At 35.1% G+C, this 24,578-nt stretch overlaps 2 protein-coding genes, 1 long non-coding RNA gene and 1 other non-coding gene across 5 annotated transcripts in view; 3 read left to right on the plus strand and 1 right to left on the minus strand.

Annotated features, from left to right (window-relative positions):
- On the plus strand, positions 1-3,030 carry nrm (nurim). Its single transcript, NM_001045195.1, is given in 4 exon segments — positions 1-151; positions 980-1,173; positions 2,332-2,508; positions 2,725-3,030. Coding segments are annotated over 4 exon segments (828 nt in total).
- trnak-cuu (transfer RNA lysine (anticodon CUU)) lies at positions 859-931 on the plus strand. The gene has a single exon. It is a non-coding gene; the product is annotated as a tRNA-Lys (tRNA).
- The window catches only part of LOC147832400 (uncharacterized), a 22,584-nt gene continuing 805 nt past the window's right edge, over positions 2,800-24,578 (minus strand). For both annotated transcript variants that reach the window (XR_015516332.2, XR_015516331.2), the window contains exons 2-4: positions 21,557-21,799; positions 21,386-21,421; positions 2,800-2,985 (exon numbers count right to left, since the gene is read on the minus strand). This is a non-coding gene — a long non-coding RNA (uncharacterized LOC147832400). The remainder of the gene's footprint in view (positions 2,986-21,385; positions 21,422-21,556; positions 21,800-24,578) is intronic.
- ppp1r18 (protein phosphatase 1, regulatory subunit 18) lies at positions 7,067-24,487 on the plus strand. Its single transcript, XM_088651435.1, has 6 exons — positions 7,067-7,687; positions 9,519-10,656; positions 10,720-13,092; positions 14,336-14,598; positions 21,590-21,809; positions 23,745-24,487. Exons 2-6 carry the CDS (start codon positions 9,585-9,587, stop codon positions 23,771-23,773), a joined length of 3,957 nt encoding a protein of 1,318 aa, XP_088507561.1. The 5' UTR covers positions 7,067-7,687; positions 9,519-9,584; the 3' UTR covers positions 23,774-24,487.

The following is a 24,578-nucleotide window of genomic DNA, read 5'->3' on the forward strand; positions in this document are numbered from 1 at the left end:
ATGGCGTCGGTAACTTTTCGCGACGGGTTTCTCTGCGTTTCTGCTTTAATTACCTTCGTGTTTGTTTTTGTTACCGGCGCAGATTTTGTCCGTTTTGTGTCGTTTCGTGCCATCAATCATAACCTGAGCGGAGCCGCGCCTCTGTGTCGAGGTGAGATCCAGAAAACAGCCAAACTGACATACAAGTTACTGACAGAGTTTACAGAGAGACTAGACATGCTGTAAATAAACGCATGCACACTTACATTATTATTATTATTAATAGAGAGATTTTAATACAGAATGGTCTTAAATGTGTGTTACAATAACATATTTTGAGTAGTTTTAACTGTTTAGTTTGTTCGTACATTAGATTACAGCAAAGTTCTATAGTCTTTGGATTAGTTGGATCGAATTTTTAAAAACAAATAAGATTAATTACAGGCATATTTACTGCTTACTGAGTTTGATCTTTAATATGCAGTTATTAAACTTTTATTTTGTTACTTTGCATATAAACCTTAACATGTCGTATGAAGTCTTGATAAAATAACGTAAAAAACTTGATCTAACGACTAAAGTTAAATTAATTGTAGATTTAATAAACTTAATTATTATTTAGTAGTTTTAATTTGCAGTACATTAATTTGTGAAACGTTCCTGTCAATCGTGTTTATTATAACTTTAATGTAAAAGCGTCGTAAGAAGTTACGCTAATGTTAGCTTACAATTTGAACTGACTAATAACAGTAAACAGATTGATTATAGATTTGAATAATAACTTTTTGAGAATCATTTAGTGTTTTAGCCATATAGAGCGACCACTAATTCCTTGTACAATATACAAACGACCTCTTATTCCTAGCGTATATACGAAGCGCCCGGCTAGCTCAGTCGGTAGAGCATGAGACTCTTAATCTCAGGGTCGTGGGTTCGAGCCCCACGTTGGGCGCAAAGTTTTTCATTGTTTTCTGTGTGTATCTGTATTATTTTCTTCCAGACTCTGTGCCCTGGTCTGTGGCTCTGCGGGATAGGGTGGTTCAGAAGGCAGTGGCTGTGGATGTTCTCCTTCTGGTCGTCTTCAGCCTCCAGCACAGTCTGCTGGCCTGGACTCCAATGAAGAGAGTCTGTCAGAGTGTGTTTGGGGTTTTGAGCAGATCTGTGTATTGTTTCACCACCGCCGCTGCACTGCAGGTAATTCTGCATGTGCATTATTTAAACATTTATAAGTAATTATTTGAGAGATGCTTTAATATAGAAGTAAATGTAAAGTGGTATGTAAGAATATTTTTTTAAGGCAATGCTTTGCCTTTTACAGTTGTTATGTAGAAATTTTATTGAATTAAAATTATATGAAATTATAAATGAGTAATTATATAACATTTGTGGAGTTATAATTTCAGAAATGAACTAGAAAAATGTACATACAATAAAAGCGAAGTTTCTTCTTAAACACCTGAATTAATACTGTGAACAGAATAATAAAAATATGTCTAAAATAATTTTATTTAAAATTAATTATTTATTATTTATTTAATTTTATTCACTGTAGTATGTCACTTGGATGTGTTATTAATTTACAAATTATATTTATTTATGCTAGTTTCTCTGATTTCAAATTATTTCTTCTAAATTTATTTAGAGATTATTTATAAAACTATATTTAAAAGAATTCCAACCTTTTTTAATTGCACAATTGTAGTATTATTTACTTTTCATTAAATTAAAAGAATGCATTGATTTTAAATAATAGATTACATGTGATTTAAAATAATGTATTTTGTTTAATTTTTTACTTGATTAATAAATAAATTCATAATTTAATAATTATAATTAACAAGAAATAGATTTAAACTATTTTATGCACATTCATTATAGCGATTATTTATTTAAAATAAACATTTAAAACTATTCCAACCATTTTTATTGTTACAATTTTAGTATTGTTTATCTTTTATTAATTCAAAAAGCACGCATTTATTTTAAATAATAAATTAAATATTAAAATGTATGAATTTTCTTTCATTTATTAAATTATTCAATTAATTAATTAATTAAAAATGTATTATTTAAAATTTGATTTGTTTTAGTATAAAATGTAATTAAATCCAAAATCATAACATTAAGATAAAATTTAATCTTACATTTTTTTTCTTCTTTTTTACATTTATAACTTTTTCATAAATCTCCAACAAGACTTTGCAGCCCCAAATCAAAACAAATCTGACACTGTGATCCCTAATTAGCCCTTATAATCAAATACCTCTGCTACCACTCATCATTTAAACACACATATCCTGCATGTAAATTAGTCAGTGCTATATTCTGCTCATACTGTAATCTTGTGTGCAGATATTAATGCAATGTTGGCGCCCGGTCACCAGCGCCCCCTGCCTGTGGTCAGTGAGCAGTGCACCCTGGGAAATCTGGTTCCCGCTCATCTGTTTTATAGTACACTTCTTGTGCTGGGCTATAATCTGCAGCATCCTGCTCATCTTTGACTATCCAGAGCTACTGGGCATCAAACAGGTACACATGCACTGACAATCCAGACATTTACAAGCACAAAACACTCCAATTAAAGCATCTAATTTTATTTATATTTATTTATCGGGTTTGGACAGACATATATTTATCTTATATTTATCTTTATCATGGTTTGTGTGAATGGGCTTTAAGACTAACATACTGATACTAACATCTATAAAACACCTTTAAAAGTGTGTGTGTGTGTGTGTTTCTTAGGTGTATTATGAGTGTTTGGGTCTGGGTGACCCTCTGCTGCTGAAGTCTGAGCGAGCGCAGCGTCTGTACTCTCACCTCCGTCATCCGGTGTGTGTGGAGCTGCTGACGGTGCTGTGGCTCCTGCCCTCCTTCCCGCTGGACCGACTCCTGCTGGCAGTGTTCCTGACCGTGTATCTGATCCTGGCGCACTCGCTGGACAAGCAGGACTGCGCTTACCTTCGGCACCAGCTGCGCAACAAACTGCAGCTCTTCTCCACACCACTAGAGGGCAGCGAGCAGACAAATGACAACAATAAACTAGAGTGAACGCTGGGTTTATAGGAGTCAGTAATGCTTTTACGTCAGTATGTAAGTCATACAATACGCAATTGCATACATCTCTACTATGGTCAGTGAAAAACAATATCGCTGCATCCAAATTTGCAAACTATCCATCCTAAATAGTAATCGAAAATAGAGTTAGTGTGTCCCAAATCATATTATGTTGAAATGCATATTGAAAAGTTACCTGGATGCTCTACTATTTCTGGTAGATATTGAAAGTGCATATCCATGCTAACGTTAACTGTTAATATTGCCATTAATTCGATACCGTTTTCCAAAGTTGGCTGGTCTACTATTTCTAGTAGAAATTCGAAGTGCGAATCTCTGCTAATGCTAATGGCTAATATTTCCGTTGCACGGACCCACACTTCAAATAAAAAAACATTTATTTTATATTATGATAAAACTTCGAAGTGCAGATACGTGCTAACGCTAATGGCTAATATTGATGTTAATACATTTATTTTATACCGTTAATTTGATTCGATCTACAAATGTAGGTAAAACCGTTTTTTAAACTACAAACATGGCGGTCATGCAGGATCGAAAGTCTTACAGTGTGTTTAAAATCTCAAATTTATCTACTATAGTATGTGAAAAACAATATCGCTGTGTCCAAATTTGCATATTATCTTTGCTAAATATTATTTGAAAATAGAATGAGTCCAAAATCATAGTATGTTGAAATTAGTTTTCCCAAAACTACACGAATGCTCTACTATTTCCAGTAGAAATTCAAAGTGCACATCTGTGTTAACGCTAATGGCTAATATTGCCGTTGATTTGATACCGTAAATTTAATTAGAACTACAAATGTAGGTAAAAACTGTTATCAAACTACAAACATGGCGGATATGCAAGATCAAAAGTCATACAGTGCTTCGAAAATCTGCTAATATAAACTACAAATATTTCTCTACTATAGTATGTGAAAAACAATATCGCTGTGTCCAAATTTGCATACTATCCATCCTAAATAGTATTCAAAAATAGAATTAGCGAGTCCTAAATCATATTATGTAGAAATGAGTTTTCCAAAGACCCCTGGTTGCTAATATTGGACTAATATTGCCGACAATACATGCGGCCAAATTTTAAATAAAAAACATTTATTTTATTGTTTTTAATTTATTTAATGGGATAAATTCGAAGTGCAGATCCATGCTAACTGCTAATATTGTAGATAATTTGTCAATTTGATACCGTTAATTCAATTAAAACTACAAATGTGGGTGAAAAGTGTTAACAAACTACAAATATGGTTGACGCACAAGACCGAAAGTCATACAGTGCATCTGAAATCTCATACTTCTCTACTTTAGTATGTGAAAAACCATATTGCTGTGTCCAAATTTGCATATTATATTGCCGTTAATTTATTTGATACAGTTAATTCGATTAGAACTACAAATGTGGGTAAAAACTGTTATCAAACTACAAACATGGCAAATGCAATGCGTCTGAAATCTCATACTTCTCTACTGTAGTATATGAAAAACAATATTGCTGTGTCCAAATTTGCGTACTATCCATCCTAAATAGTACTGGAGAATAGAATTAGTGTGTCTCAAATCATAGTATGTTGAAATGAGTTTTCACAAAGCTACCCGGATGGTCTACTTTTTTCGGTAGAAATTCGAAGTGCAAATCTGTGCTAACGCTAATTGCTAATATTGCACAATAATTGCATGTTGGATGTGAATTCGATTCGAATTACAAACATGGCAGACAGGCCATTCAATCACAAGCCATATGGTGCTTCTGAAATCTGATATTTCTCTAATATAGTATGTATAAACAACATATGTATTGCGCAGTTTACACTATTATACTATGGGCTGCTGAATGCTCGACTCTGATTGGCTGATGAGCATTTTAAGGTTCAGTTATTGGTTGGAATAATAAAATTCACAACACTTTCAAGGTTTAATAAGTGTAATTTTTAATAAGTGTAAAGTCTAAAGGTGGAAATAAACATGACACATTGTGTTCTATTTTAATATGATAATATATATATTTTTTTCACAAATATTTTTTTACTCCAACACAAAACATAAATCGTAAATCCAGATTAATTGAAAGTATTCAGTGGTCAAATAAATAATAATTAATCCAAAATATGTCTTCACTTAATTTTTACCATAGATGTGTGCGTGTGTGTGTGTGTATATTTGCTTCATGTATACTGTATATCATTAAACCAGTGTGCAGCTATTATTATTATTATAAACAGAAGATGTGTCCAAAATGACAGATTGGATGATTTTGCTTTAACACATCTATAAATGATGCTTTTATTATTTCGTTTTGTCATTGTTTAGCATTGCAGAACCGATAAATCATCAGGTGATAAACGCTGCGTTACATTCAGACCTCTTGTGTTTTTCACAATTAAGTGTCATAACTACTGGAAAACGTGCCTATGTGTGTGTGTTTTGTATTTTATGGAAATATGCAATGCTTGAAGTGTGTTTACATAATGACATCAGAGTCATCTGGTACAGAATGTAGTTTTAAATGGTCAGTATATACGTTTTTATTGCTTATTAAGTTTCTCTGAGTAAGTTTTAAAGGAAAAGTATTTTTACTTCAAACTTTCATGTCTTGCTGTTTCTTTTTTCATGAATTATTAAATTTATTGACCATTTTGATGGATGTAAACGAAAACAACGGTCCCAACTTATCTCCTGTTTTACATGTTTAATTTCTATGGCTTCAGTGAATCCAAAAAGAGCCACCTATTGATAACCAATGTTATGAAAACTGTTTTAATATTAAGTTATGATTAAATTGCCTCGCGTTACAGTTATGAAATAATTTGATAACAAGCAGGAAATGTTCATGGGCCAATGGAATCACATTAAAATGGTCTATAATGAAAATTGAAAAGGACATGCACATAAATGCACTGTTGTTAACCTCAAATAAATTTAATTTTACAGCTGTTTTGTGTTATGATGTGTATTTTTATAGAGCACCAATTATGTCTAAGCCACCCGAATTAGAGCATCAGTGGATGATAATAAAAAAGATTCAACATTTTGGGCGCAACAAGCATTGACTTTTGGAATTAAATGTATTTTTCAGGAATGAGGTGCAGGTTCATTATTATATTTTTATTTTGGGCTTAATTCCCCAATAGTTTCTTTAAAGAAAAGTGTTTTTAAATGCTGAATTAAATGTTAAATGCTTGTCCTATAAAAAATTTGGGAAAGCGAAAACAAACATTTACACAGTGCTGGGTTGCGGCTGGAAAGTAAGACGCTGCATAAAACAGAAGACGGAATAGTTGGCAGTTCATTCCACTGCGGTCACCCCTAATAAATAAGGGGCTGAACCGAAGGAAAATTAATTATTTAATTAATTAATAAAAAAATAAAGATAATTTTATGACAACTATGCAAACACCTTTGTGGTTTTGAGTGTTTATTGCTCAGATATGTCCATTAGGAGTTCAAGTCTAATTTTAAACATTTCAATTTAATATATTTACACAAACCTTTGAAATGTGCCTTTAAATAGCTTTCATGGATACCATAATGCATGCATTGTTGCTTTAAAAATAACAATAATAACATCTTGACATCACAGGATCATCTAATGGCCAAAAATAATTAAGTGTAGAAATAAAGAGATGTTACTAGCCACTATATTTGTATGATTGTTCTTAGAAGGGATACAGCTGCCGTCAGAAGTTAACGAGAATTATTTAAATTATTTATTAAATTACCATTTGATTGTATTTTATTAACGCGTAATCTAAACCCAACCTTCACAATAGTTTAAAAACAGTAATTATACCGAGTATTATTCATATTATTTATTAAAATACACATTAACTGTATTTATTAACTTTCCTCCATGCCTCGCAGTACTTAAAAGAGTTATTCATATTATTAATTAAACGACCCATTTAATTGTATTTTATCAACGTCTTCTCCTATACCCAGCCCTAAACCCAACCATCACAAGAGTGTAAAAATATTAATTATTATTTTACTCTGTCATAATAATTATTGATGTGAGCTGTATCCCTTCTAAACTTTACCTTCGCATTCGTGGATGAGCAGGCAGGCTACATTTCTAATGGTCTTTATAGGAAAACAGTATTAAATGACAATTAGCAGGACGTTTATGAACTTTTACACATAAACTGGACATGTTTATGAACTTGTAGATGCGTTTGTGCTCTATACTATTAGTGAGCTGACGGTTAATGGCGTCTCTCCGTTAACCGGTGTTCTCCGGTGTCCGGGATGAAGAGCAAACGACAGTCTTAGTTAAACGCCTTTTCTCGGTCATCATACGGTGTGTGTGTGTGTGTGTGTGTGTGTGTGTGATTCTCCTGCTGGAGTTTAATGTAATTACGGGATTACTGTCCTCCTAAAGCCGCTACTATTTACTACACTGAGCTGCGATTGACGGGACTCAAATACAGTTCACCGAATCACGGAAATATGAATTAACGGGAGGTTTTTCTACTCGGTGAGTGTTAGAAATGAAGCTTTCGACTACTGAAGGGATTACCTGGACTTTCTGAAGAGTCTTTATGGAGTTACACTATAATAAGATGAACGTCGTGCGACAGGGAAAGAGGAAAACTTTATTCCGGCGAAAATAATCACACGGAGGAAAAAAGGTGGGTAACAATAGTCATTTAAAACATTATATAATGACTGATGTGTTTTAAAAACACGTCGAAATAGTGTATACGCTAAATTAGCTTTGAAAATCTACAGAATGATATCAAACAAATCGTTCCCACATGCTAAAATAGGCTAGTATAGTATTGCTTTTGATAGTCGCTCGTAAAGTGATTTGCAGGCTAACGTTACTCTACATTTACATTTGTTAATTAATGGTATATTAACTAGTGTATTAATTACCTTAAATAAACTGTAAACTGTAATGTAGTACTGAAAACAACAATATTGGGTCATTATTAGTTTATATTAGCCTACTAGTTGTTGTGTTAGCATAGTAGGTTAACTATAAAATATCACAACAGATTGATTCAAGTGTTTGGCTATAGTATAATTCAAGAACTCTACATTATTTACTATAAATTACTATTGTATTTTATTTATGTGGGTTTTTATGCAATCAATCAACATATGAATAGTTGGCAGTGCACCTAATTTAAAACCACAGCAACATTACATTATTGCATGTATTATTAAATGAATTAAAAATAATTTGAGATCACTTATTGATCTCCTTATTGAAGTGCCTAATAAATAAAATCTTCAGGAAAACAAACGTGATTATATATTGATGTTATTGTTTTTTGTATATCCTGTTTTATATTATTATTAGATTTGTTTGTTTTAGATGTTGTTTGCAACAAAAGCAATAAAATTATTGGTTGCACTTTATTTAATGTGTCCTAGTTACAGTTTAGCTATTAATTTAACTAATAATATTAATTAATTACATGGAATAAATGATTAAGGTTGAACGTGGATTAGGTTTAGGGTTATTAACATGTAATAACTATGCATAATTAATTGTAATTACTGGTGTTAAGTACATGGAACATAAAACATGAACAACTTTAAATAAAGTGAAATGGTGAACAGTCTCAAAAAAATAAAAACTTTAGCCTATTTGACATGCATACATATTTAATTGAATTGACTTAAAGTTTATGGTTAGTTACATGTTAATATGCATTATTCATAGTAATTACTTAGTATAATAAGTGCATGGAAATTGTAACTACATCAACTTATATAAATTTTTTTTTAGACATACCTTTTGATTTTGATTTGATTTATTTATTTTGAATGTAATATTCACTTAAAACATTTATTTAAACATAAATCATCAAAACAAACCAATATATCTATGCAAACAAAAAAATAAAAAAATGACTTTACCTTATCTTTCTCAAATGTCATTGTAATGCAATAATGAAACCTTTCGTAAAGCTGCTTTGAAACAATAATTATTATGAAAAGCACTATACAATTAAAGAAAATTGAATTTTACCCAGTTCAAAATGAAGCGGCACAAAGCACAAGTTTAATTATCTTTATAAGTATCAATGTTTACTTTGGGCAACACGGTGGCTCAGTGGTTAGCGCTGTGGCCTTACTTCAAGAAGGTGGCTGGTTCGAGTCCCAGCTGGACTGTGTGGTTCTCTGGGTGCTCCGGTTTCCCCCACAGTCCAAACACATTTGGGGAATATAGGGGAATTGATTAACTAAATTGGCCGTAGTGTAGGAGTGTGTGTGTATGGGTGTTTTCCAGTACTGGGTTGCAGCTGGAAGGGCATCCCCTGTGTAAAACAAATGCTGGAATAGTTGGTGGTTCTATCCGCTGTGGCGACCCGTGATGAATAAAGGGACTAAGCCGAAGGAAAATTAACGAATGTTTACTTTGCAACTACTCAATCTGCACTACTCATAGCATGTTTAACAAATAAAAAACACAACCGCCAACCTGCTAATCAATTTGTTTGTTGACAGAATTACTGGATGTCCCAGGGGAAAATTGTGTTTTTGCAAAACTGATTCATCCAGCCCTGTGTGGTTATGTCTCTGTCGGCGCTACCAGAATGGAAGCAGATGCTTCTGGAGCGAAAGAGAAAAGAGGAGGAGGAGAGAGAAAGACGAGAACGTGAGGAAGAAGAGAGGCTGGCCAGCATGCCAGCCTGGAAAAGGGAGATCATCCAGAGAAGAAAAGAAAAAGAGAGAGAGCGAGACATACAGCGTATTCCCGATGTGTTGGCCAGCACTGAGGACATCATTACAGAACATCTCCCCAAGGTAAAACAACAGATATCCAAAGAAACCTTCCAACAGAACCCGTTCATCCGCTCTGAAAACAGCTTTAGGAAGGATAAAAGGGTGATTGGAGAGAATGCATGTAAAAAGGCTGGTAGTAAATCCGGGAGGGATCATAATAAAGAAAAAGAAGTCTGGAGAGGACGAGATAGAGAGAGTAAAAATGAAGGAAGAGAGCAAGAGAGAAGCACCGGGAGAGAAGGCAAGGAGACGGGTCCATTCTCTCCGGTCGTGGGTCTGAGAACGATCCAGGCCAACAATATTATCATTATTGAGAAAGATAAAAGCGGGAGGGAGAAGGTGGAGAAGGAGGTGGAGGAGGACGAGAAAAGGATGAGGATGGATTTGAGGGAGTTTCTGGCAGGAGGTGGGAGTGTGACGGAGATTAGAGCATCGGAAGTGCTGATCATCAAACCTCCTGTGACGGAGGGGAAAAGAGATGGAGAGAGTGGAGGAAAGATAGAGAGAGGGAGAGGGGAAGAAAGGATAGAGAGAGGGAGAGGTGAAGAGATTGGGGTAAGTGAAGAACGAAGGAGAGATGAAGAAAGTTTAGAGAAAGGGAGAGGTGAAAAGCGAGGGATTAGTGAAGAGGGATGGAGAGGTAAGGGGAGGGGGGAGGACTGGATTGAGAAAGGGAGAGGTGAAGAGAGGATAGAGAGAAGGAGAGGTGAAGAACGAGGGAGAAGTGAAGAAAGAAGGAGATGTGAAGAAAGTTTAGAGAAAGTGAGAGGTGAAAAACGAGGGATAAGTGAAGAGAGATTGAAAGGTCAAGAAAGATGGAGAGGAGAAGAGAAAGGGATAAGCGAAGAACGAAGAAGAGGTGAAGAGGGGATAGAGAAAGGGAGAAGTGAAGAAAGAGGGATAAGTAATGAGCGAAAGAGAGGTGAAGAACAAGGGATAAGTGAACAGCGAAGAAGTAAAGAGCGAGGGATAAGTGAAAAACAAAGGAGAAGTGAAGAGCAAGGGATAAATAAAGAGCGAAGAAAAGATAAAGAGCGAGGGATAAGTGAAGAGCTAGGGAGACGTGAAGACTGGATAGAAAAAGGGAGAGAACGAGGTAAAAGTAAAGAACGAGGGAAAAGTAAAGAACGAGGGATAAGTGAGGAGCGTTCAGAGAAAGAGGGAATATGGAGCTCTATGCAGAGAGTGCTGGGCCACAGAGCTCCGGGCTGCAGTGGGCAGGTCAGTGTGCCCGCTCGGGTCAGTGGGCGGGTCAGTCAGCTGCTCAGTAAATTCGGGGAAAACCCCAAACCTCCACTGAGATCCAAAAGCACAGAATCCCTCAACCAGCCCGACAAGACCAGGGCCCGATACAGCACAGGAGACCTCTCAGTGCAGGAGGTCCCAAACCTGGAGGAGCCGGAAAACAATCCGACACTCCGAGGAGTCCCGAAGAGATCCTTCAGCTTCTCAGACCGCGTGATTCGACAACAGGAGAACCGAGATTTTAAGGCTGTGGAGAGAACACACTCTGACCGCAGAGTCAAAACTCAAGACCAATCAGAGGGTCAATCAAGGGTCAACAGGAGATCTAAAGATTATGAGGAAAAGAGGCAAACAGAAAATAGGGAGAGGAATGTTTGTGGAAAGACAGAAGATGAAGGCTTCACTGTGGCCTCCATCGTCAAAAATCCAGAGGAGGTCGCATTTGCAAGACGAATTCCTATCAAACATGAGGAGAGGGAGTGCGGAGAGAACAGAGAAGAGAATGAGGTTGAAATAGATAAAGAGATGCATAGAGATAAAAAGCAAGAGGAAAAATGGAGTCTCACAGAATTCCAGAATGATTCCGATAGAAGACAGAATCAGGACCAAGCAACCCTTCCAGATTCAAGACAATCCCACGGTATATACATCCCACCTTCAGATGACAGTACTACAGATCTCCCTGCAGACATTCAGTGCCAATGCAGTGTCAACACTGCAAACACTAGTTGTCCATCTACAACCTGTTCCGTACAACAACAAGCAGTCCTTACTCAGCACACAGAAGATCTGTTGAGCAAATTAGGCAAAATCCAATCAGACATAGAGTTTAAAAGTTCAACGCATGCATGTTCACATGAGGACTCAGACATGATCTCTGATGAACTGAGTTTCCAAGAGCATCAAGACTATGAAAACTTTCCAAAGCAAGAGGCATGTTATTCCTCACAACTCCCAACAACACTATCCCAGAGCAAGCTCTGCACTCAAGAAGGAATCACCATCCCCAGAACAGTGTTTTATGGAGTCGATATATCAGCGAATATAAGAAGATCGAGTCTGCCTGCTGGACAAGAGGGTGGACAAACTGAGAGGAGAGGAAGCTGGAAAACAGGCCGACCTTTGACCCGAGTGGAGTCTCTAAAAGAGAAAATTCGCCAGCAGGAAAAGGAAACACAGAGAAGTAGACATGATGAAACTGAAGCAACTACAAGCAAGCAGGAAGAAACCACAGTGCAGACTCTCACACCGCTTGACGTCACACAGGAAGTCAGCATGGCAAAGTCAAGCCCTCAACTTCCTGTTCCTGATTCTCTGTCGCTCTTGCAGTCATCAGAAAGAGAAGTAGTGGAGATCACATCCAAAAGTGATATCTGCGGAACTAAGAAAAGAGCTTGCAATGCTCCGAGAACACAGGACTTTGACGGAGAAGACGATAGAATTGAAAGAGAGGAAGAGTTGTTAGAGGAAGAGTATTTTCCTCCTTCTCTTTCTCCCTCTCCTACTCTTTTAGAGTCTTTGGACGCCATGAGTCGGATTTATAACCTTAAGACTGTAGGGTCTAGAACTACAGTGTGTATCGGCGAAAGATCAGCTGATGTGTCCCCACATAGTGGACTGCAAGGTAAATACAACCCTATTAGACAAGCACCTTCGCCGGACGTCCTTCCAGAAAAGGCCAAGGTGTGGAATCATGGGAAATCTGAGACCGTGGATTCGACAGGTGTTCAGACGGTTCAGCGTCAGGTGGAGAGACTTCAGCTACAGAGGGAACCGGAAGAAGGATGTGGTTTCCCCAAAGACAAAAAATCAAGTCGCACCATTGTAGAACCGGAGGTGAGAATAGCCGAGGGTCAAAAGAGGCCTGACATCTTAAGAGAGACTCAGATTTCCACTCCAAGATTTCAACCTCAACAAAAGGTCAGATCATTCACAATCAATGCCCAGAACTCGGCGAAACCTCCAGAGCAAATCTCTCCATCATCATCAGCGGGATCGCCCTCCTCGTCAACTCCCTCTCCTCCTCTGTTCTCCATTAGAAGCGCTTCAGGTAAGCCTGTGCATTTAATCTAAATTCAAGCTCACACTTTATTTTGTTTTCTGAATTTAAGTTACATTGCATTTACATGTCAACTAATTCTTATTAGATTATAAGTAGACTGTTAGGTTGGGGTTATGGTAGGTTGACAGGTACTTGCAAAGTGTCTTATAGTCAGGTAAATGTCTGTTGAAAGAGCAGAATCAACAGATATTTAGCAGACAGTCTACTAATACTCAAATGCACCATCAAAATAAAGTGTTACCAAATTATTTTCAATTTTGGCATCTAATGATTATGGAAAATCATTGAGATTATTGCAAAATCATGTAAATATTGCAATAAGAGACGTGCTTCGTTCATCCAATCTGTCTGGGATGACAGGAAAAAACAAACTAAGACAAAATAAATCCAGAGAATCTTTGGCAAACATCTCTAAGATGCTTTAAATAAATGACCTGAAAAGCTACCTAAAATTTATAGACAAGTGTTTTAAATGCAAAGTGTGGCCATACCAAATGTTGATTTGATTTAGGTAATATAATTTACTTGATAAATAAAATGCTTAAAGCATTGAACAGTACTGAGCATCTCTGAGACATTGCCAAAGTTCTTCTGGATTCAGTTTATCTTAGTATGTTCTGTTCCTTCATGACCTTCCTGACAGATTGGATGATGATCAGATCAGATCTCTATAATTACAATTAATGCCAATAATAATGTAAATTGATATTTCAAACTTACATGCTACAGAAAAATATTGAAATAACCAACTTTAAACCTTATATTTTTGGTGAAAATACTAGTGGCCTAAGACTTTTGCACAGTACTATATATATATATATATATATATATATATATATATATATATATATATATATATATATATATATATATATAACATATACAGTAGGCCATTTTGAGGGATGTAAACAAAAACAGTGGTTCCAACGTATTTCTTGTTTTACATTTTTTATTTCTACAGTTTACGAGAATCAAAAAAGAGTCACTTATTAATAAATAATGTTATGATAGCTGTTTTAACATCAAGTTATGAATGAATTGCCTCTTACAGTAATGAAATAGTTTGATAACAAGCAGGAAATATTCATGGGCCAATGACATGACCACATTGAAATGGTCTATACTTGTTTTGGTTATATGGCCAACTATTATTATGGTCCTGATATTTAAATGTGATTACAGTTTTGACCATAATTATCCTGATTTTAATTTTTTCCCCATGATCAATCAGGTGGGCCGAGTAAGAGAGGAACGACAATCACTATAACCCCCCGGAGATCTGCTGGGTCGTCCTCGCCTGGGAGTACACCGACAGCGACCTCCCCCACAGCACCCAAAACAGCCCCCCAGACCCAAACGCCCACCCCTGCCCCCATCAGCACCCGGGAGACGGGGAAAAAGAGGTATCCCACCGCCGAGGAGATCCAGGTGATCGGAGGATATCAAAATCTGGAGCGCTCCTGCTTGGTGAAGAGTAGAGGGACACCCAAATCGGTGAGTGGGTTTCTGTTTTTGCATGACTTTTACAGGGCATTTAGACTTTTAATATGCATGCTAACATAAACATAACTTTACTTCATTCATTCATTTTCTTGTCGGCTTAGTCCCTTTATTAATCTGGGGTCACCACAGCGGAATAAACCGCCAACTTATCCAGCAAGTTTTTACACAGCGGATGCCCTTCCAGCCGCAACCCATATCTGGGAAATAAACATAAGCTTATCTAAGATATTTCTTTCAAAACAACATGTTCATTCTAGTAATATGTACACATTTATAGCGTGTATTAGCAAAATGATTGCATTTTTATGGTATGACTTCATAAAATATGACGACAGACATTCAAAGCTTAATTCTAATATATTAGTAGAAGCATTGTATGTAAATATGACATTACAATATGACATCTGATATGAGAACAGTCGCAATATGTAAATATGCTATGTTATTTCTATCTGGATATTTTTCCATTATCCCTTAAACTACACACAAAAAAGTTTTCAATCATTTCCAATAAAGTCAAATTTACTATGACTTATTCTCCTATATATTGTTTAATAACTACTTAATAACCATGCTTTATTTTTACATAAATGAGTCAAATATACACATACAAATGTTAAGCTGAATGATGATGGAACGTTATTTTGACATTTTCATACAATAATTTTAGTTATCAGAAACATTAGACACTTTACCTGCATTTAAATGATTATAAAATGACTTCTGTACATTTAATTAGATTCAAATTAGATGACTTATAAACAGTGCAGATAATGCAAGAAATTAAGACACTCGTTTAAGATTCTCAAAAGAAAATCAAAGCGTGATCTCTCAGGATATCTCTGTCGTCTTTGATTGTGGCTCAGTGTTAATCCTGGATTAGGATTATCCCTCACGCCATCACAGTGCACAGGTGAGGGTGTGTGAAACAAACACATTTAAACACTGTATAATTAACATTAACTAAAAATTGAATAAATTTGCATAAGCAGCAATGAACTAATGATTACCTGCAACTTTAAAATAATCATCTGCCCTCTTGGTTTGAACATATAAAGACTTGAATCTGAAGTGCAGCGAGTGTCTATGAATAGAGGAGGTTAATCTAGTGCACTGACTCTGCCATGTCTGATCTAGTTGTTTGTTCATGTTTAATGGCACTGAGAAATTTAGTGTTCAGGAGAGCTGAATTCACTTGTAATTTCATTTATAGCATGTATTGCAGCATATATGTGCTGCTGAATCACAAAATAAAGCATAAAATTATTAATACATGTAGTATATGTGACTCATTTTGACAGAATTGCGGGTACACATCAAGCATTTTTTATAGATTTCTGATCACACTTTAGAATAAGCTTTCATTAGTCAATGTATTTACTAACATGCACTAAGTATGATGTACGGTGTTAAAAAAAAAGACATTGTGATATTCAGTTTTTCTGTGAATTCATTCATTCATTCATTTTCTTGTCAGCTTAGTCCCTTTATTAATCCGGGGTCACCACAGTGGAATGAACCGCCAACTTGTCCAGCAAGTTTTTACGCAGCGGATGCCCTTCCAGCTGCAACCCATCTCTGGGAAACATCCACACACACATTCACACACACACACACACTCATACACTTCGGACAACTTTTCAGTTGGCGTTTTTGTGTGGAGTTTGCATGTTCTCCCTGCGTTCGCGTGGGTTTCCTCCGGGTGCTCCGGTTTCCCCCACAGTCCAAACACATGCGGTACAGGTGAATTGGGTTGGCTAAATTGTCCGTAGTGTATGAGTGTGTGTATAAATGTGTGTATGATGTCTGCTGTGGTGACCTCTGAAATAGAGACTAAGCCGAAGGAAAATGAATGAATGAATGAATAAATAATGTTTAGAAAAGGACAAAATAAAACAGTGTGAATTACGAATGAACAAATCTTATGAGTCGTTCTGTCACTGGATCACTCAAAAGCCTAAAACTCACACTCAGGAATTGACTAGGACTGAAGGCACATTATAATTTCTGCATTAATAAATGATGCACGATTATCAGAGGAGTTTGCTGTATTTATGCTGCTGTATGTGATGCGGAGTTTAATGGCCGTGTCTGCTCTCATCAAACAAAGCTTTCTGGAGTAAATAGGACACAGCAAACACAAAAGAGGCTCAACGGAGCAGAAAGAGGGAACCAGAGAATTTGGCAAGACAAGAACGAGCTTTTCTTTTAGTCAGCGTTTCACAGGGAGTTAATAGAGCAGCATGTTTGCATTGTAAACGCATACAGTAACTTCTGCCAGGAACTGGAGTCAACTGTACATGAAAGTGAAATATGACCCTCCAGATCACATCTATGATGATGATAATAACAATGGAGAAAGTGTTTGGTGGTCTAAAATAAATAGTTTAGTATTACATTAGCTCCTAAAATGTAAATTTTTAAACAGACATAAAAATGATGTGTAATCAATTAATGCCAATCGTTATTGCTTTGATGCATAGATTTCAGCTTGGTCTCATTTTAAAGAAGACAGATGTCAGATTGTATGTTGTTAATTAGAAAAAAATATTTATAAAAAAAACTTAATTAATAAAAAAATTAAATAATTAGAAAAAATAATTTAAAAAATAAAAATGTATTAAAATAAATACAAAACATCATGTTGTTAATTAGAAATAAATTATTAAATTTAAAAAAACATTTATAAATAAATGATAGAAATTATGTTGTTAATTAGAAGAAAATATTTTTTAAATTAAATAAATAATAAAAATCATGTTGCTAATTAAAAAAACATTTCTATAAAAGTGTATTAAAATAAAAACAAAACATGTTGGTAATAAGAAATAAATTATTAAAATAAAACATTTAAAGAAATTATATAAATTGTTATGTTAATTAGAAAAAAATATATATACATGTATTTAACATAAATAATAAAAATCATGTTGCTAATTAGAATTTTTTTAAAAAACAAAGTGTGTTAAAATTAATTCTAAAAGTTATGTCGTTAATTAGAAATAAAGTATTAAAATAAAAAAATATTTCAATAAATTATAATTATGTATAAACATATTTAAATAAATAATAATTATGATGTTAATTAGAAAAAAAGATTAAAATAAAAATGTATTAAAATAAATACAAAAAATTATGTTGTTAATTAGAAAAAAAGTATTAAAAGAAAAAATCATTTAAATAAAATTAATATATATGTAAAAATCATGTTGTTAATCAGAAAATAAAAAAAAATTAAATAATACAAATTATGTTGATAATTAGGAAAAATAATTAAAATAAAAAAGTTTTAAAAGTTTAATAAAACAAAAGTTATGCACCTTTACGTTTATAAAAGTAATCAGACAATAAATGCATATTTTATTATATTACATAAAATATGTATTTTACAAAATCTACAATTAATAAAAATCAAATATCTGTAATAATTATATCCCAAATTTGAAGTTGATATCTTTAAGAAATGAGCTTTCATTGGTATTTTGTTTGGCCGCAGTACACTGACAGTACACAGTTACCACACAAGAGTGCCCTCTACGTTTTGAGGAATATGAACCTTATTTTTCCATAGTTTTGACAATATTTTTAAAGTAGACATACAATTCTGAAGTAATATAGGAGGTCTGGTGGTATTTGGTTTGAATTTACCCTCTAAAATACATCTAAAACATTTTTACATGTGGATTGCTGTAGCATGGTAATGACTCTGATGAGTATCCTGACTGCATATTAATAAGAAATTTTCTCCTGTTAGAATTTCAAAAATTTTAAAAATATTAATTATTGGCAAATCTTGACTATTAGTTTATATATATATTGATTTATTTCAATTTTTTTAAATTTATGCAAGATTAAAATCAGAGCATTGCATAACGTGTGACACAAAAAACCCTTATATAATATAGAATTGTGTTTTTTGTTGCTGCAACATTCAGGGTTTTTTAAGGCAGTCTTGTGACTGCTCACTGGCTACTTCCTCCTCTAAACCATGTCACTTCCTATAGCTCAGACAAACTGGTTATTAGTTTCTGAACGTTTCAGTTTAATGAACATTTTGCTATCACACGTTGATCAGCTGTGTGTGTATGTGTGTGCGTGTGTGAGTGTCATTAGCCTGCTTTACACTCTGACCACAGCTAACCTTCAGCCTCTGTTCACACATGCTGATTCTCTGACTCTACAGTATGATCAGAGGATCGGTTTTACACAGGCTAATCTCACTCAGTCTATGCTAACTGTTTTTGCATTTCGACTTGTGCATTTTGGCCCTTTCCCACTGAATCAGATGGGAATCAACAACAATAAATAATGCATGCAATTTTAACTCTTGCATACTGTTCAGATTGACTCCCCTTTGGTGATGTTGATGCTATTTTTGCCCCATTGACTTCCATTATAAGGACATTTATTGACTGCAAAGCCATGACAGCATATAATCATGCATTCTTGATTGTTGCTGGTTTTCGCTGTTGGGAAGAGGGACAGTGTGTCATTTTTACTGTTGTCAGGATCATCAGTTTTCAGCATTAACCCTTTAGAAAGGCCTGTGCTAATGAGTTTCTGGCATTTATAAGGAGTTCAGTGGAGTAAAAAACTAATTATAGTGCAGAAATACACTTATCAGACAACTTGCTTTTATATTTATTGTATTATAATGTGTGCATATAGTGTTCAGTGCTTTAACAGGCTGCTTTTAAAGGTGCTTTTTTAAATTATTAGTTAAGAATTAAAATAAAAAAGTAGTTTATCAAATAAAAACACTCATTATTATTGTTATAACGTGCATTTTTTTCAAAAGCTTCAATATCTGCATGAATATGTCTGTGCATAAATGAAATGTGGTGTTATTCTGAAAGTGCGTTGTACAGAGAAATGTGTTTCGTAAAGAGAAAAGTGTGTGTCATAAGGTGAAAAGTGTGTGTTGGACAGTGAAAAAGTGTGTTGTACAGAGCCAGTAATGCTGATCATGGCTGTTTTCCGGCTCGGCTGACGTCAGTATGTTAATCTGACAGACGGGCTGATTTTACACTCCTCATCTGAACCTTAAGCCTCTGCCTGGTTCCTTTCTCTCTCTTCAGTTTCAGCTAATCTCTGGAGGTTTCTGCTCCGCATTATCCCTTTGAGTAGCACGCTTACTTAAGCTGGATTGTTATTTCTGCACCCGCCAGATTCAGGATGTTATAGTATGTATAATGTTAATATATAGTATGTGTAATGTTTCAGAAACAAATCCACTAGGTGGCGCTGTACACATCATTGTTGCAAATCTGAAATGCATTACTTGGGGAACTTGTTGTTGCACGTTTCAGATGACAAATTCACTAGAGGGCGCTGTTTTCATTTTTGTGAATCTTAAATGCATTACTTGGGTTACGCATTGTTGTACATTTCAGATGACAAATTAACCAGAGGGCGCTGCTTACGTTTTTTTTTTAAATCTGAAGTTCGATTATTATGGAGCATTTTGTTGTATCTTATAGATGATAAAACCAATAGAGGGCGCTATCTACATTTTTGTGAATCTTAAATGCATTACTTGGGTTTCGATTTGTTGTACATTTCACATGACAAATCCACCAGAGGGCGCTATCTACATTTTTGCGAATCTAAAATATGTTATTTAGGATACGCATTGTTGTACATTTCAGATGACAAATCCACCAGCGGGCGCTGTCTACATTTTTGCGAATCTAAAATATGTTATTTAGGATACGCATTGTTGTACATTTCAGATGACAAATCCACCAGCGGGCGCTGTCTACGTTTTTTTTAAATCTGAAGTTCAATTATTATGGAGCTATTTGTTGTATCTTTCAGATGACAAATGCACTAGAGGGCGCTGTCTACATTTTTGCGAATCCAAAATATGTTATTTAGGGTACGCATTGTTGTACATTTCAGATGAAAAATCCGCTAGAGGGCGCTGTCTACATTTTTGCGAATCTGAAATGTATTACTCAGGGAACTTTTTGTTGTAAGTTTCAGATGACAAATCCACTAGAGCAGTGTTTCCAAACCACCTTCCTGGAGGACCACCAGCTCTGCACATTTTTCATGTCTCCCTAACCAAATACACCTGATTCAGATCATCAACTCAATAGCAGAGACCGAAAGACCTGTAATGGGTGTGACAGAGAAAGGAGACATCCAAAACATGCATTAACGTGTAGTAACTCCAGGAACGGGGTTAAGAAACATTGCACTAGAGGGTGCTATTCATATTTTTGCAATGTGAAAGTCATTACTTAAGGAACATTTTGTGGTTTTACCTTGATTTTACATTGCTTTTGTCTCTTTTGTTGTTCACCGGATTCCCAAAACATAAAACAAATGTAAAGTAAAAAATCTGATAAAGTAATTTCTAATAAACTTTCTACTAAAACGATCTTTGTGCAATATTTATTTTATTTATCATTTAATTAATGTACTTTTCTGTTGGCTTTTCAGCAGTTTCTTTGATTTTCATTTGGTCTTTTTAATTGTTATTATTGCCATTTTTTATTTCTTCTGCATACATTGATGCAGAAGAAAAGGCTTTAAAGGCTTAAAATTGTATTATTTTATATTATTTGTAACAATTTTTAAAAATAATTTGTATAATACTTTTTGTAAATTATAAATTTTCCTGTGTTTTTTCGTTTTATAACTTTTTATTATCTTTATTTTTATTGTTACTTACATACCAACACATTAAATTAAACATAACATTCTAAAGCCAAAAGAAAGTTTCTTGCAACACATACACATACAGATAAACTAAAGTGCATTAATTACTCACCCCCGTATTGTTAAATCTCACATGACTTTTCATCTTCTGCAATAAAAAAAAGAAAGACATGATATTAGGCTAAATAAAAGACTTATTGCTGACTTCAGCTGTCTGTAAACTCATAATTCATAAACTGTAAATTCTGCAAATTCTGCATAATGTTTATTGGCGTTCACTGACCGCTGTTTCTCTCTCTCCCTCTCTCTCTCTCAGGTGAAGGTGTGTTTCGATGAGGTCGAGCTGGAGCGAGTGTGTGAATATCCCTCTGAGGAGTGTGTTCTGGCCTCTCTTCCATGTTTTCCTCAGTCTGGACTGGAGGACGGAAATCGAGACGAGCAGGAGGAAGATGATGAAGACGAGGAAAGCAGCAGCGCACTCACAAATCCATCAGACATCAGTGTGTGCGCAGGCAGGACTCGATTCCTGAAAGTCGGTCAGTACATCACAGAAACCACAACAAACTTCATTACTGATTAAACTCTTTGCACATTTTGTATTTATGTAATACTATGCAATATACTATTAACTATTAATATATAAATTCAATTCAATTCAATTGATTTTAAATCACACTGAACTGAGCTAAACTGAACTGAACTTAAACACTAAAAACTGAACTACACTGTTTCAGTTACTATGACCATTTATGTGAAGCTGCTTTGACACAATCTACATTGTAAAAGCGCTTTACAAATAAAGCTGAATTGAATTGAATAATATATAAATAACTTGCTAAATGCTGCATATCAGTATTTTCTAAATAAATATTTTATGTAATGATGAGCTAATTAAATAAAAAATTAAAACAATTATTTCAATCAAGGTGCAAACATTTAGGACCCTATCATACACCAGGCACAATAAGGCACAAGTCGTGTTTGGCGTGATTTGTTGCTATTTTCAGACCAGCGCAACTCTAATTTTCACGTTTTGCACCGCATTGTTTAAATAGCAAGTCCATGTATGCCACTTTGTGGACTCATGGGCGTGCTGGTCTAAAGTAGAGGTGTGTTAAGGCGCATTGTTGGCGCATTGCTGTTTTGAAGAATTAGACCACACCATTGACCAGCTAAAAGCAGGTCTAAAGTCCAGCGCAGTCCCTTAATGTTTTTGCGCATGCGCTTTAGACTTCATGCCTAGATCGTTAAAATAGAGCCCTTATGCTGTGTTCACACCAGATGCAGAATGCGCGGATAATTCGCAATATTTGTGCTTAAATAGCCGAGTGAACATTTGAGTTTACTCGCTTCATTTGCGCGTCAAACCCTGCTTCTTTTGTGCATCAAACTCACTTCAGAACAGACGCAGATTCGCGTGATGGGCGGGGCTTTTGTCTGCCCGGTGACTCTAGCTTCGTTGCTAAATAACTAACATGGATTTTATTAAGAAAATAACTGTTCATGTGCTTTATGAAGGCTGAAAAACAGTGTCGATACGTTTAGGACCGTGTCTGAGTCCACTAGATCCTTTCAGAGGTGCATCCAGCTCTGTGAGCTCATAAACTCCTCCAGAAACTGAACCTGGATGATGGAGGCTTTCAGCGGTGCTTCTAACTGAGCCCAGTCCAGTTTGATGAACTGTTGTCGGTGTCTGCTGGAGGATTTCCTCCTGGACACCAACAGCAGGCCCAATGTCACAATAATGCCCCACAAGCGCAAGCACCTGATTGGTTAATGTGGCGTGAATGTCTGCTTAAGTTCGGATTTTTGAACTCGAGTGAACACGCGTTAAGTGCGTCAAATGCACAAAACGCTCAATTCACACCTCGCCATTCGCACCGCACCATTCACGTGTATCGCGCCGCAGGATGTCTATTTGCGCGCTTGCATTGACTTAACATGCATATCACTCGCGCTTGATGCTCCTTCCGCGTTTGGTGTGAACACAGCATAAGACTTTAAAACACCATCAAAGACTGAAAACCTCAGCGGAAATTCTGATTGTTATTGGCTGTTATTATTTTCCTTACTTTTCTCCCAGCATTAGTGTTTATTTTTAGCTCTAGGTTTAGCTAGTACAGCGGCTTGGCTAAAAATAGTAAAGGCGTCATCTGATTTCATTAAACAACCAATGCATGCAGCACACAATGCTTGGCACATAAAATTAATTTAATTTATTGCACTTCTCTGCAATATTGATATTGCACATACTATTATTGTGATAACTATATCATTTTCGATATATTGTGCAGCCCTAATTTGTACTATAGTTGTTACCATAGCAACTGTATAATCCCCACGACAGATTAATTATTGTACTTTATTGTAGTATCTGAAAGTGGCACAACCCTGTTGCATAAAAAAAACAATATTTAAATCATAAAATCAACGTTTTTCAATAATATGAAATGCTATTTTCTTTTTTCCAGATGAATCCTGCAGACGGCTCTCTAAATGACAAACCATGGCATCCTTTAGATTTTACTTTTTACATTTCAGGAAGGTGTAAGTGATGTTAAACTTTTAAAAAACTGGTTTCAAAATTTCTATGTAGCTTTTCATGTCCTGTCAGAGAATCAGCAAGCACAAAGTTTAATTAATTGAGATTATATTTCTGAAGTTATTGCTTTATGTTAAGGGAAGCAGAAAATAAACTGTAATTTTACACACTGTAGTATCAGGGAATGACACCCGCTTTGGTATGATGGTTTGCACAATTTATTGAGTTTCGCAGTTAAATCATTTATGATCTTTGTTTATTAAAATATAACTGGAATAGATTTTTTCATTTACTGTATTTTTTCTGCACCACATTTAAAAAGATTTATTTTTATTTATAAATTCTTATATTTGATTCATGTTTAGAGTTACTCTCGTAGCATGTTTAAATATGATGATGATCAATAAACATTAGATTATACATTATATTGTGATATGACACAAGTTATTATCACCAGATTGTAAAATAAATATAATTACAGAGTTTATGTGAGTGTGTGAGAGTGTCTATATGGATATGCAATGGGTTATATTTGGATTTTTATAATGCGATCAAATGAAAATCCATTTTTGTACATTGTACTTGAAGTACCATTTTGTCTATGTTACCTTTCCAACGAAATGAAGAAGCACTTTTAATATGTTAATAAACATTACAGACATGTACAATGGATGTGTGCGTCACTGGCTGTTTACTGAGTCTAGTTTGCTGGCTGTATTACAGCGTCACCTGCTGGTTATTTATGAAATCACCTGATTTCTGA

This window comes from Danio rerio, chromosome 19 (assembly GCF_052040795.2).
Source record: "Danio rerio strain M-AB ecotype USA chromosome 19, GRCz13ab, whole genome shotgun sequence".
Lineage (NCBI taxonomy): Eukaryota > Metazoa > Chordata > Actinopteri > Cypriniformes > Danionidae > Danio > Danio rerio.

Coding starts and splice junctions, on each gene's coding strand:
- ppp1r18 (XM_088651435.1), top strand. CDS start 9,585: ATGTCTCTGTCGGCGCTACCAGAATGGAAGCAGATGCTTCTGGAGCGA. Junction 13,093..14,335: donor CTCCATTAGAAGCGCTTCAG/GTAAGCCTGTGC, acceptor ATGATCAATCAG/GTGGGCCGAGTAAGAGAGGA. Junction 21,810..23,744: donor GACTCGATTCCTGAAAGTCG/GTCAGTACATCA, acceptor TCTTTTTTCCAG/ATGAATCCTGCAGACGGCTC.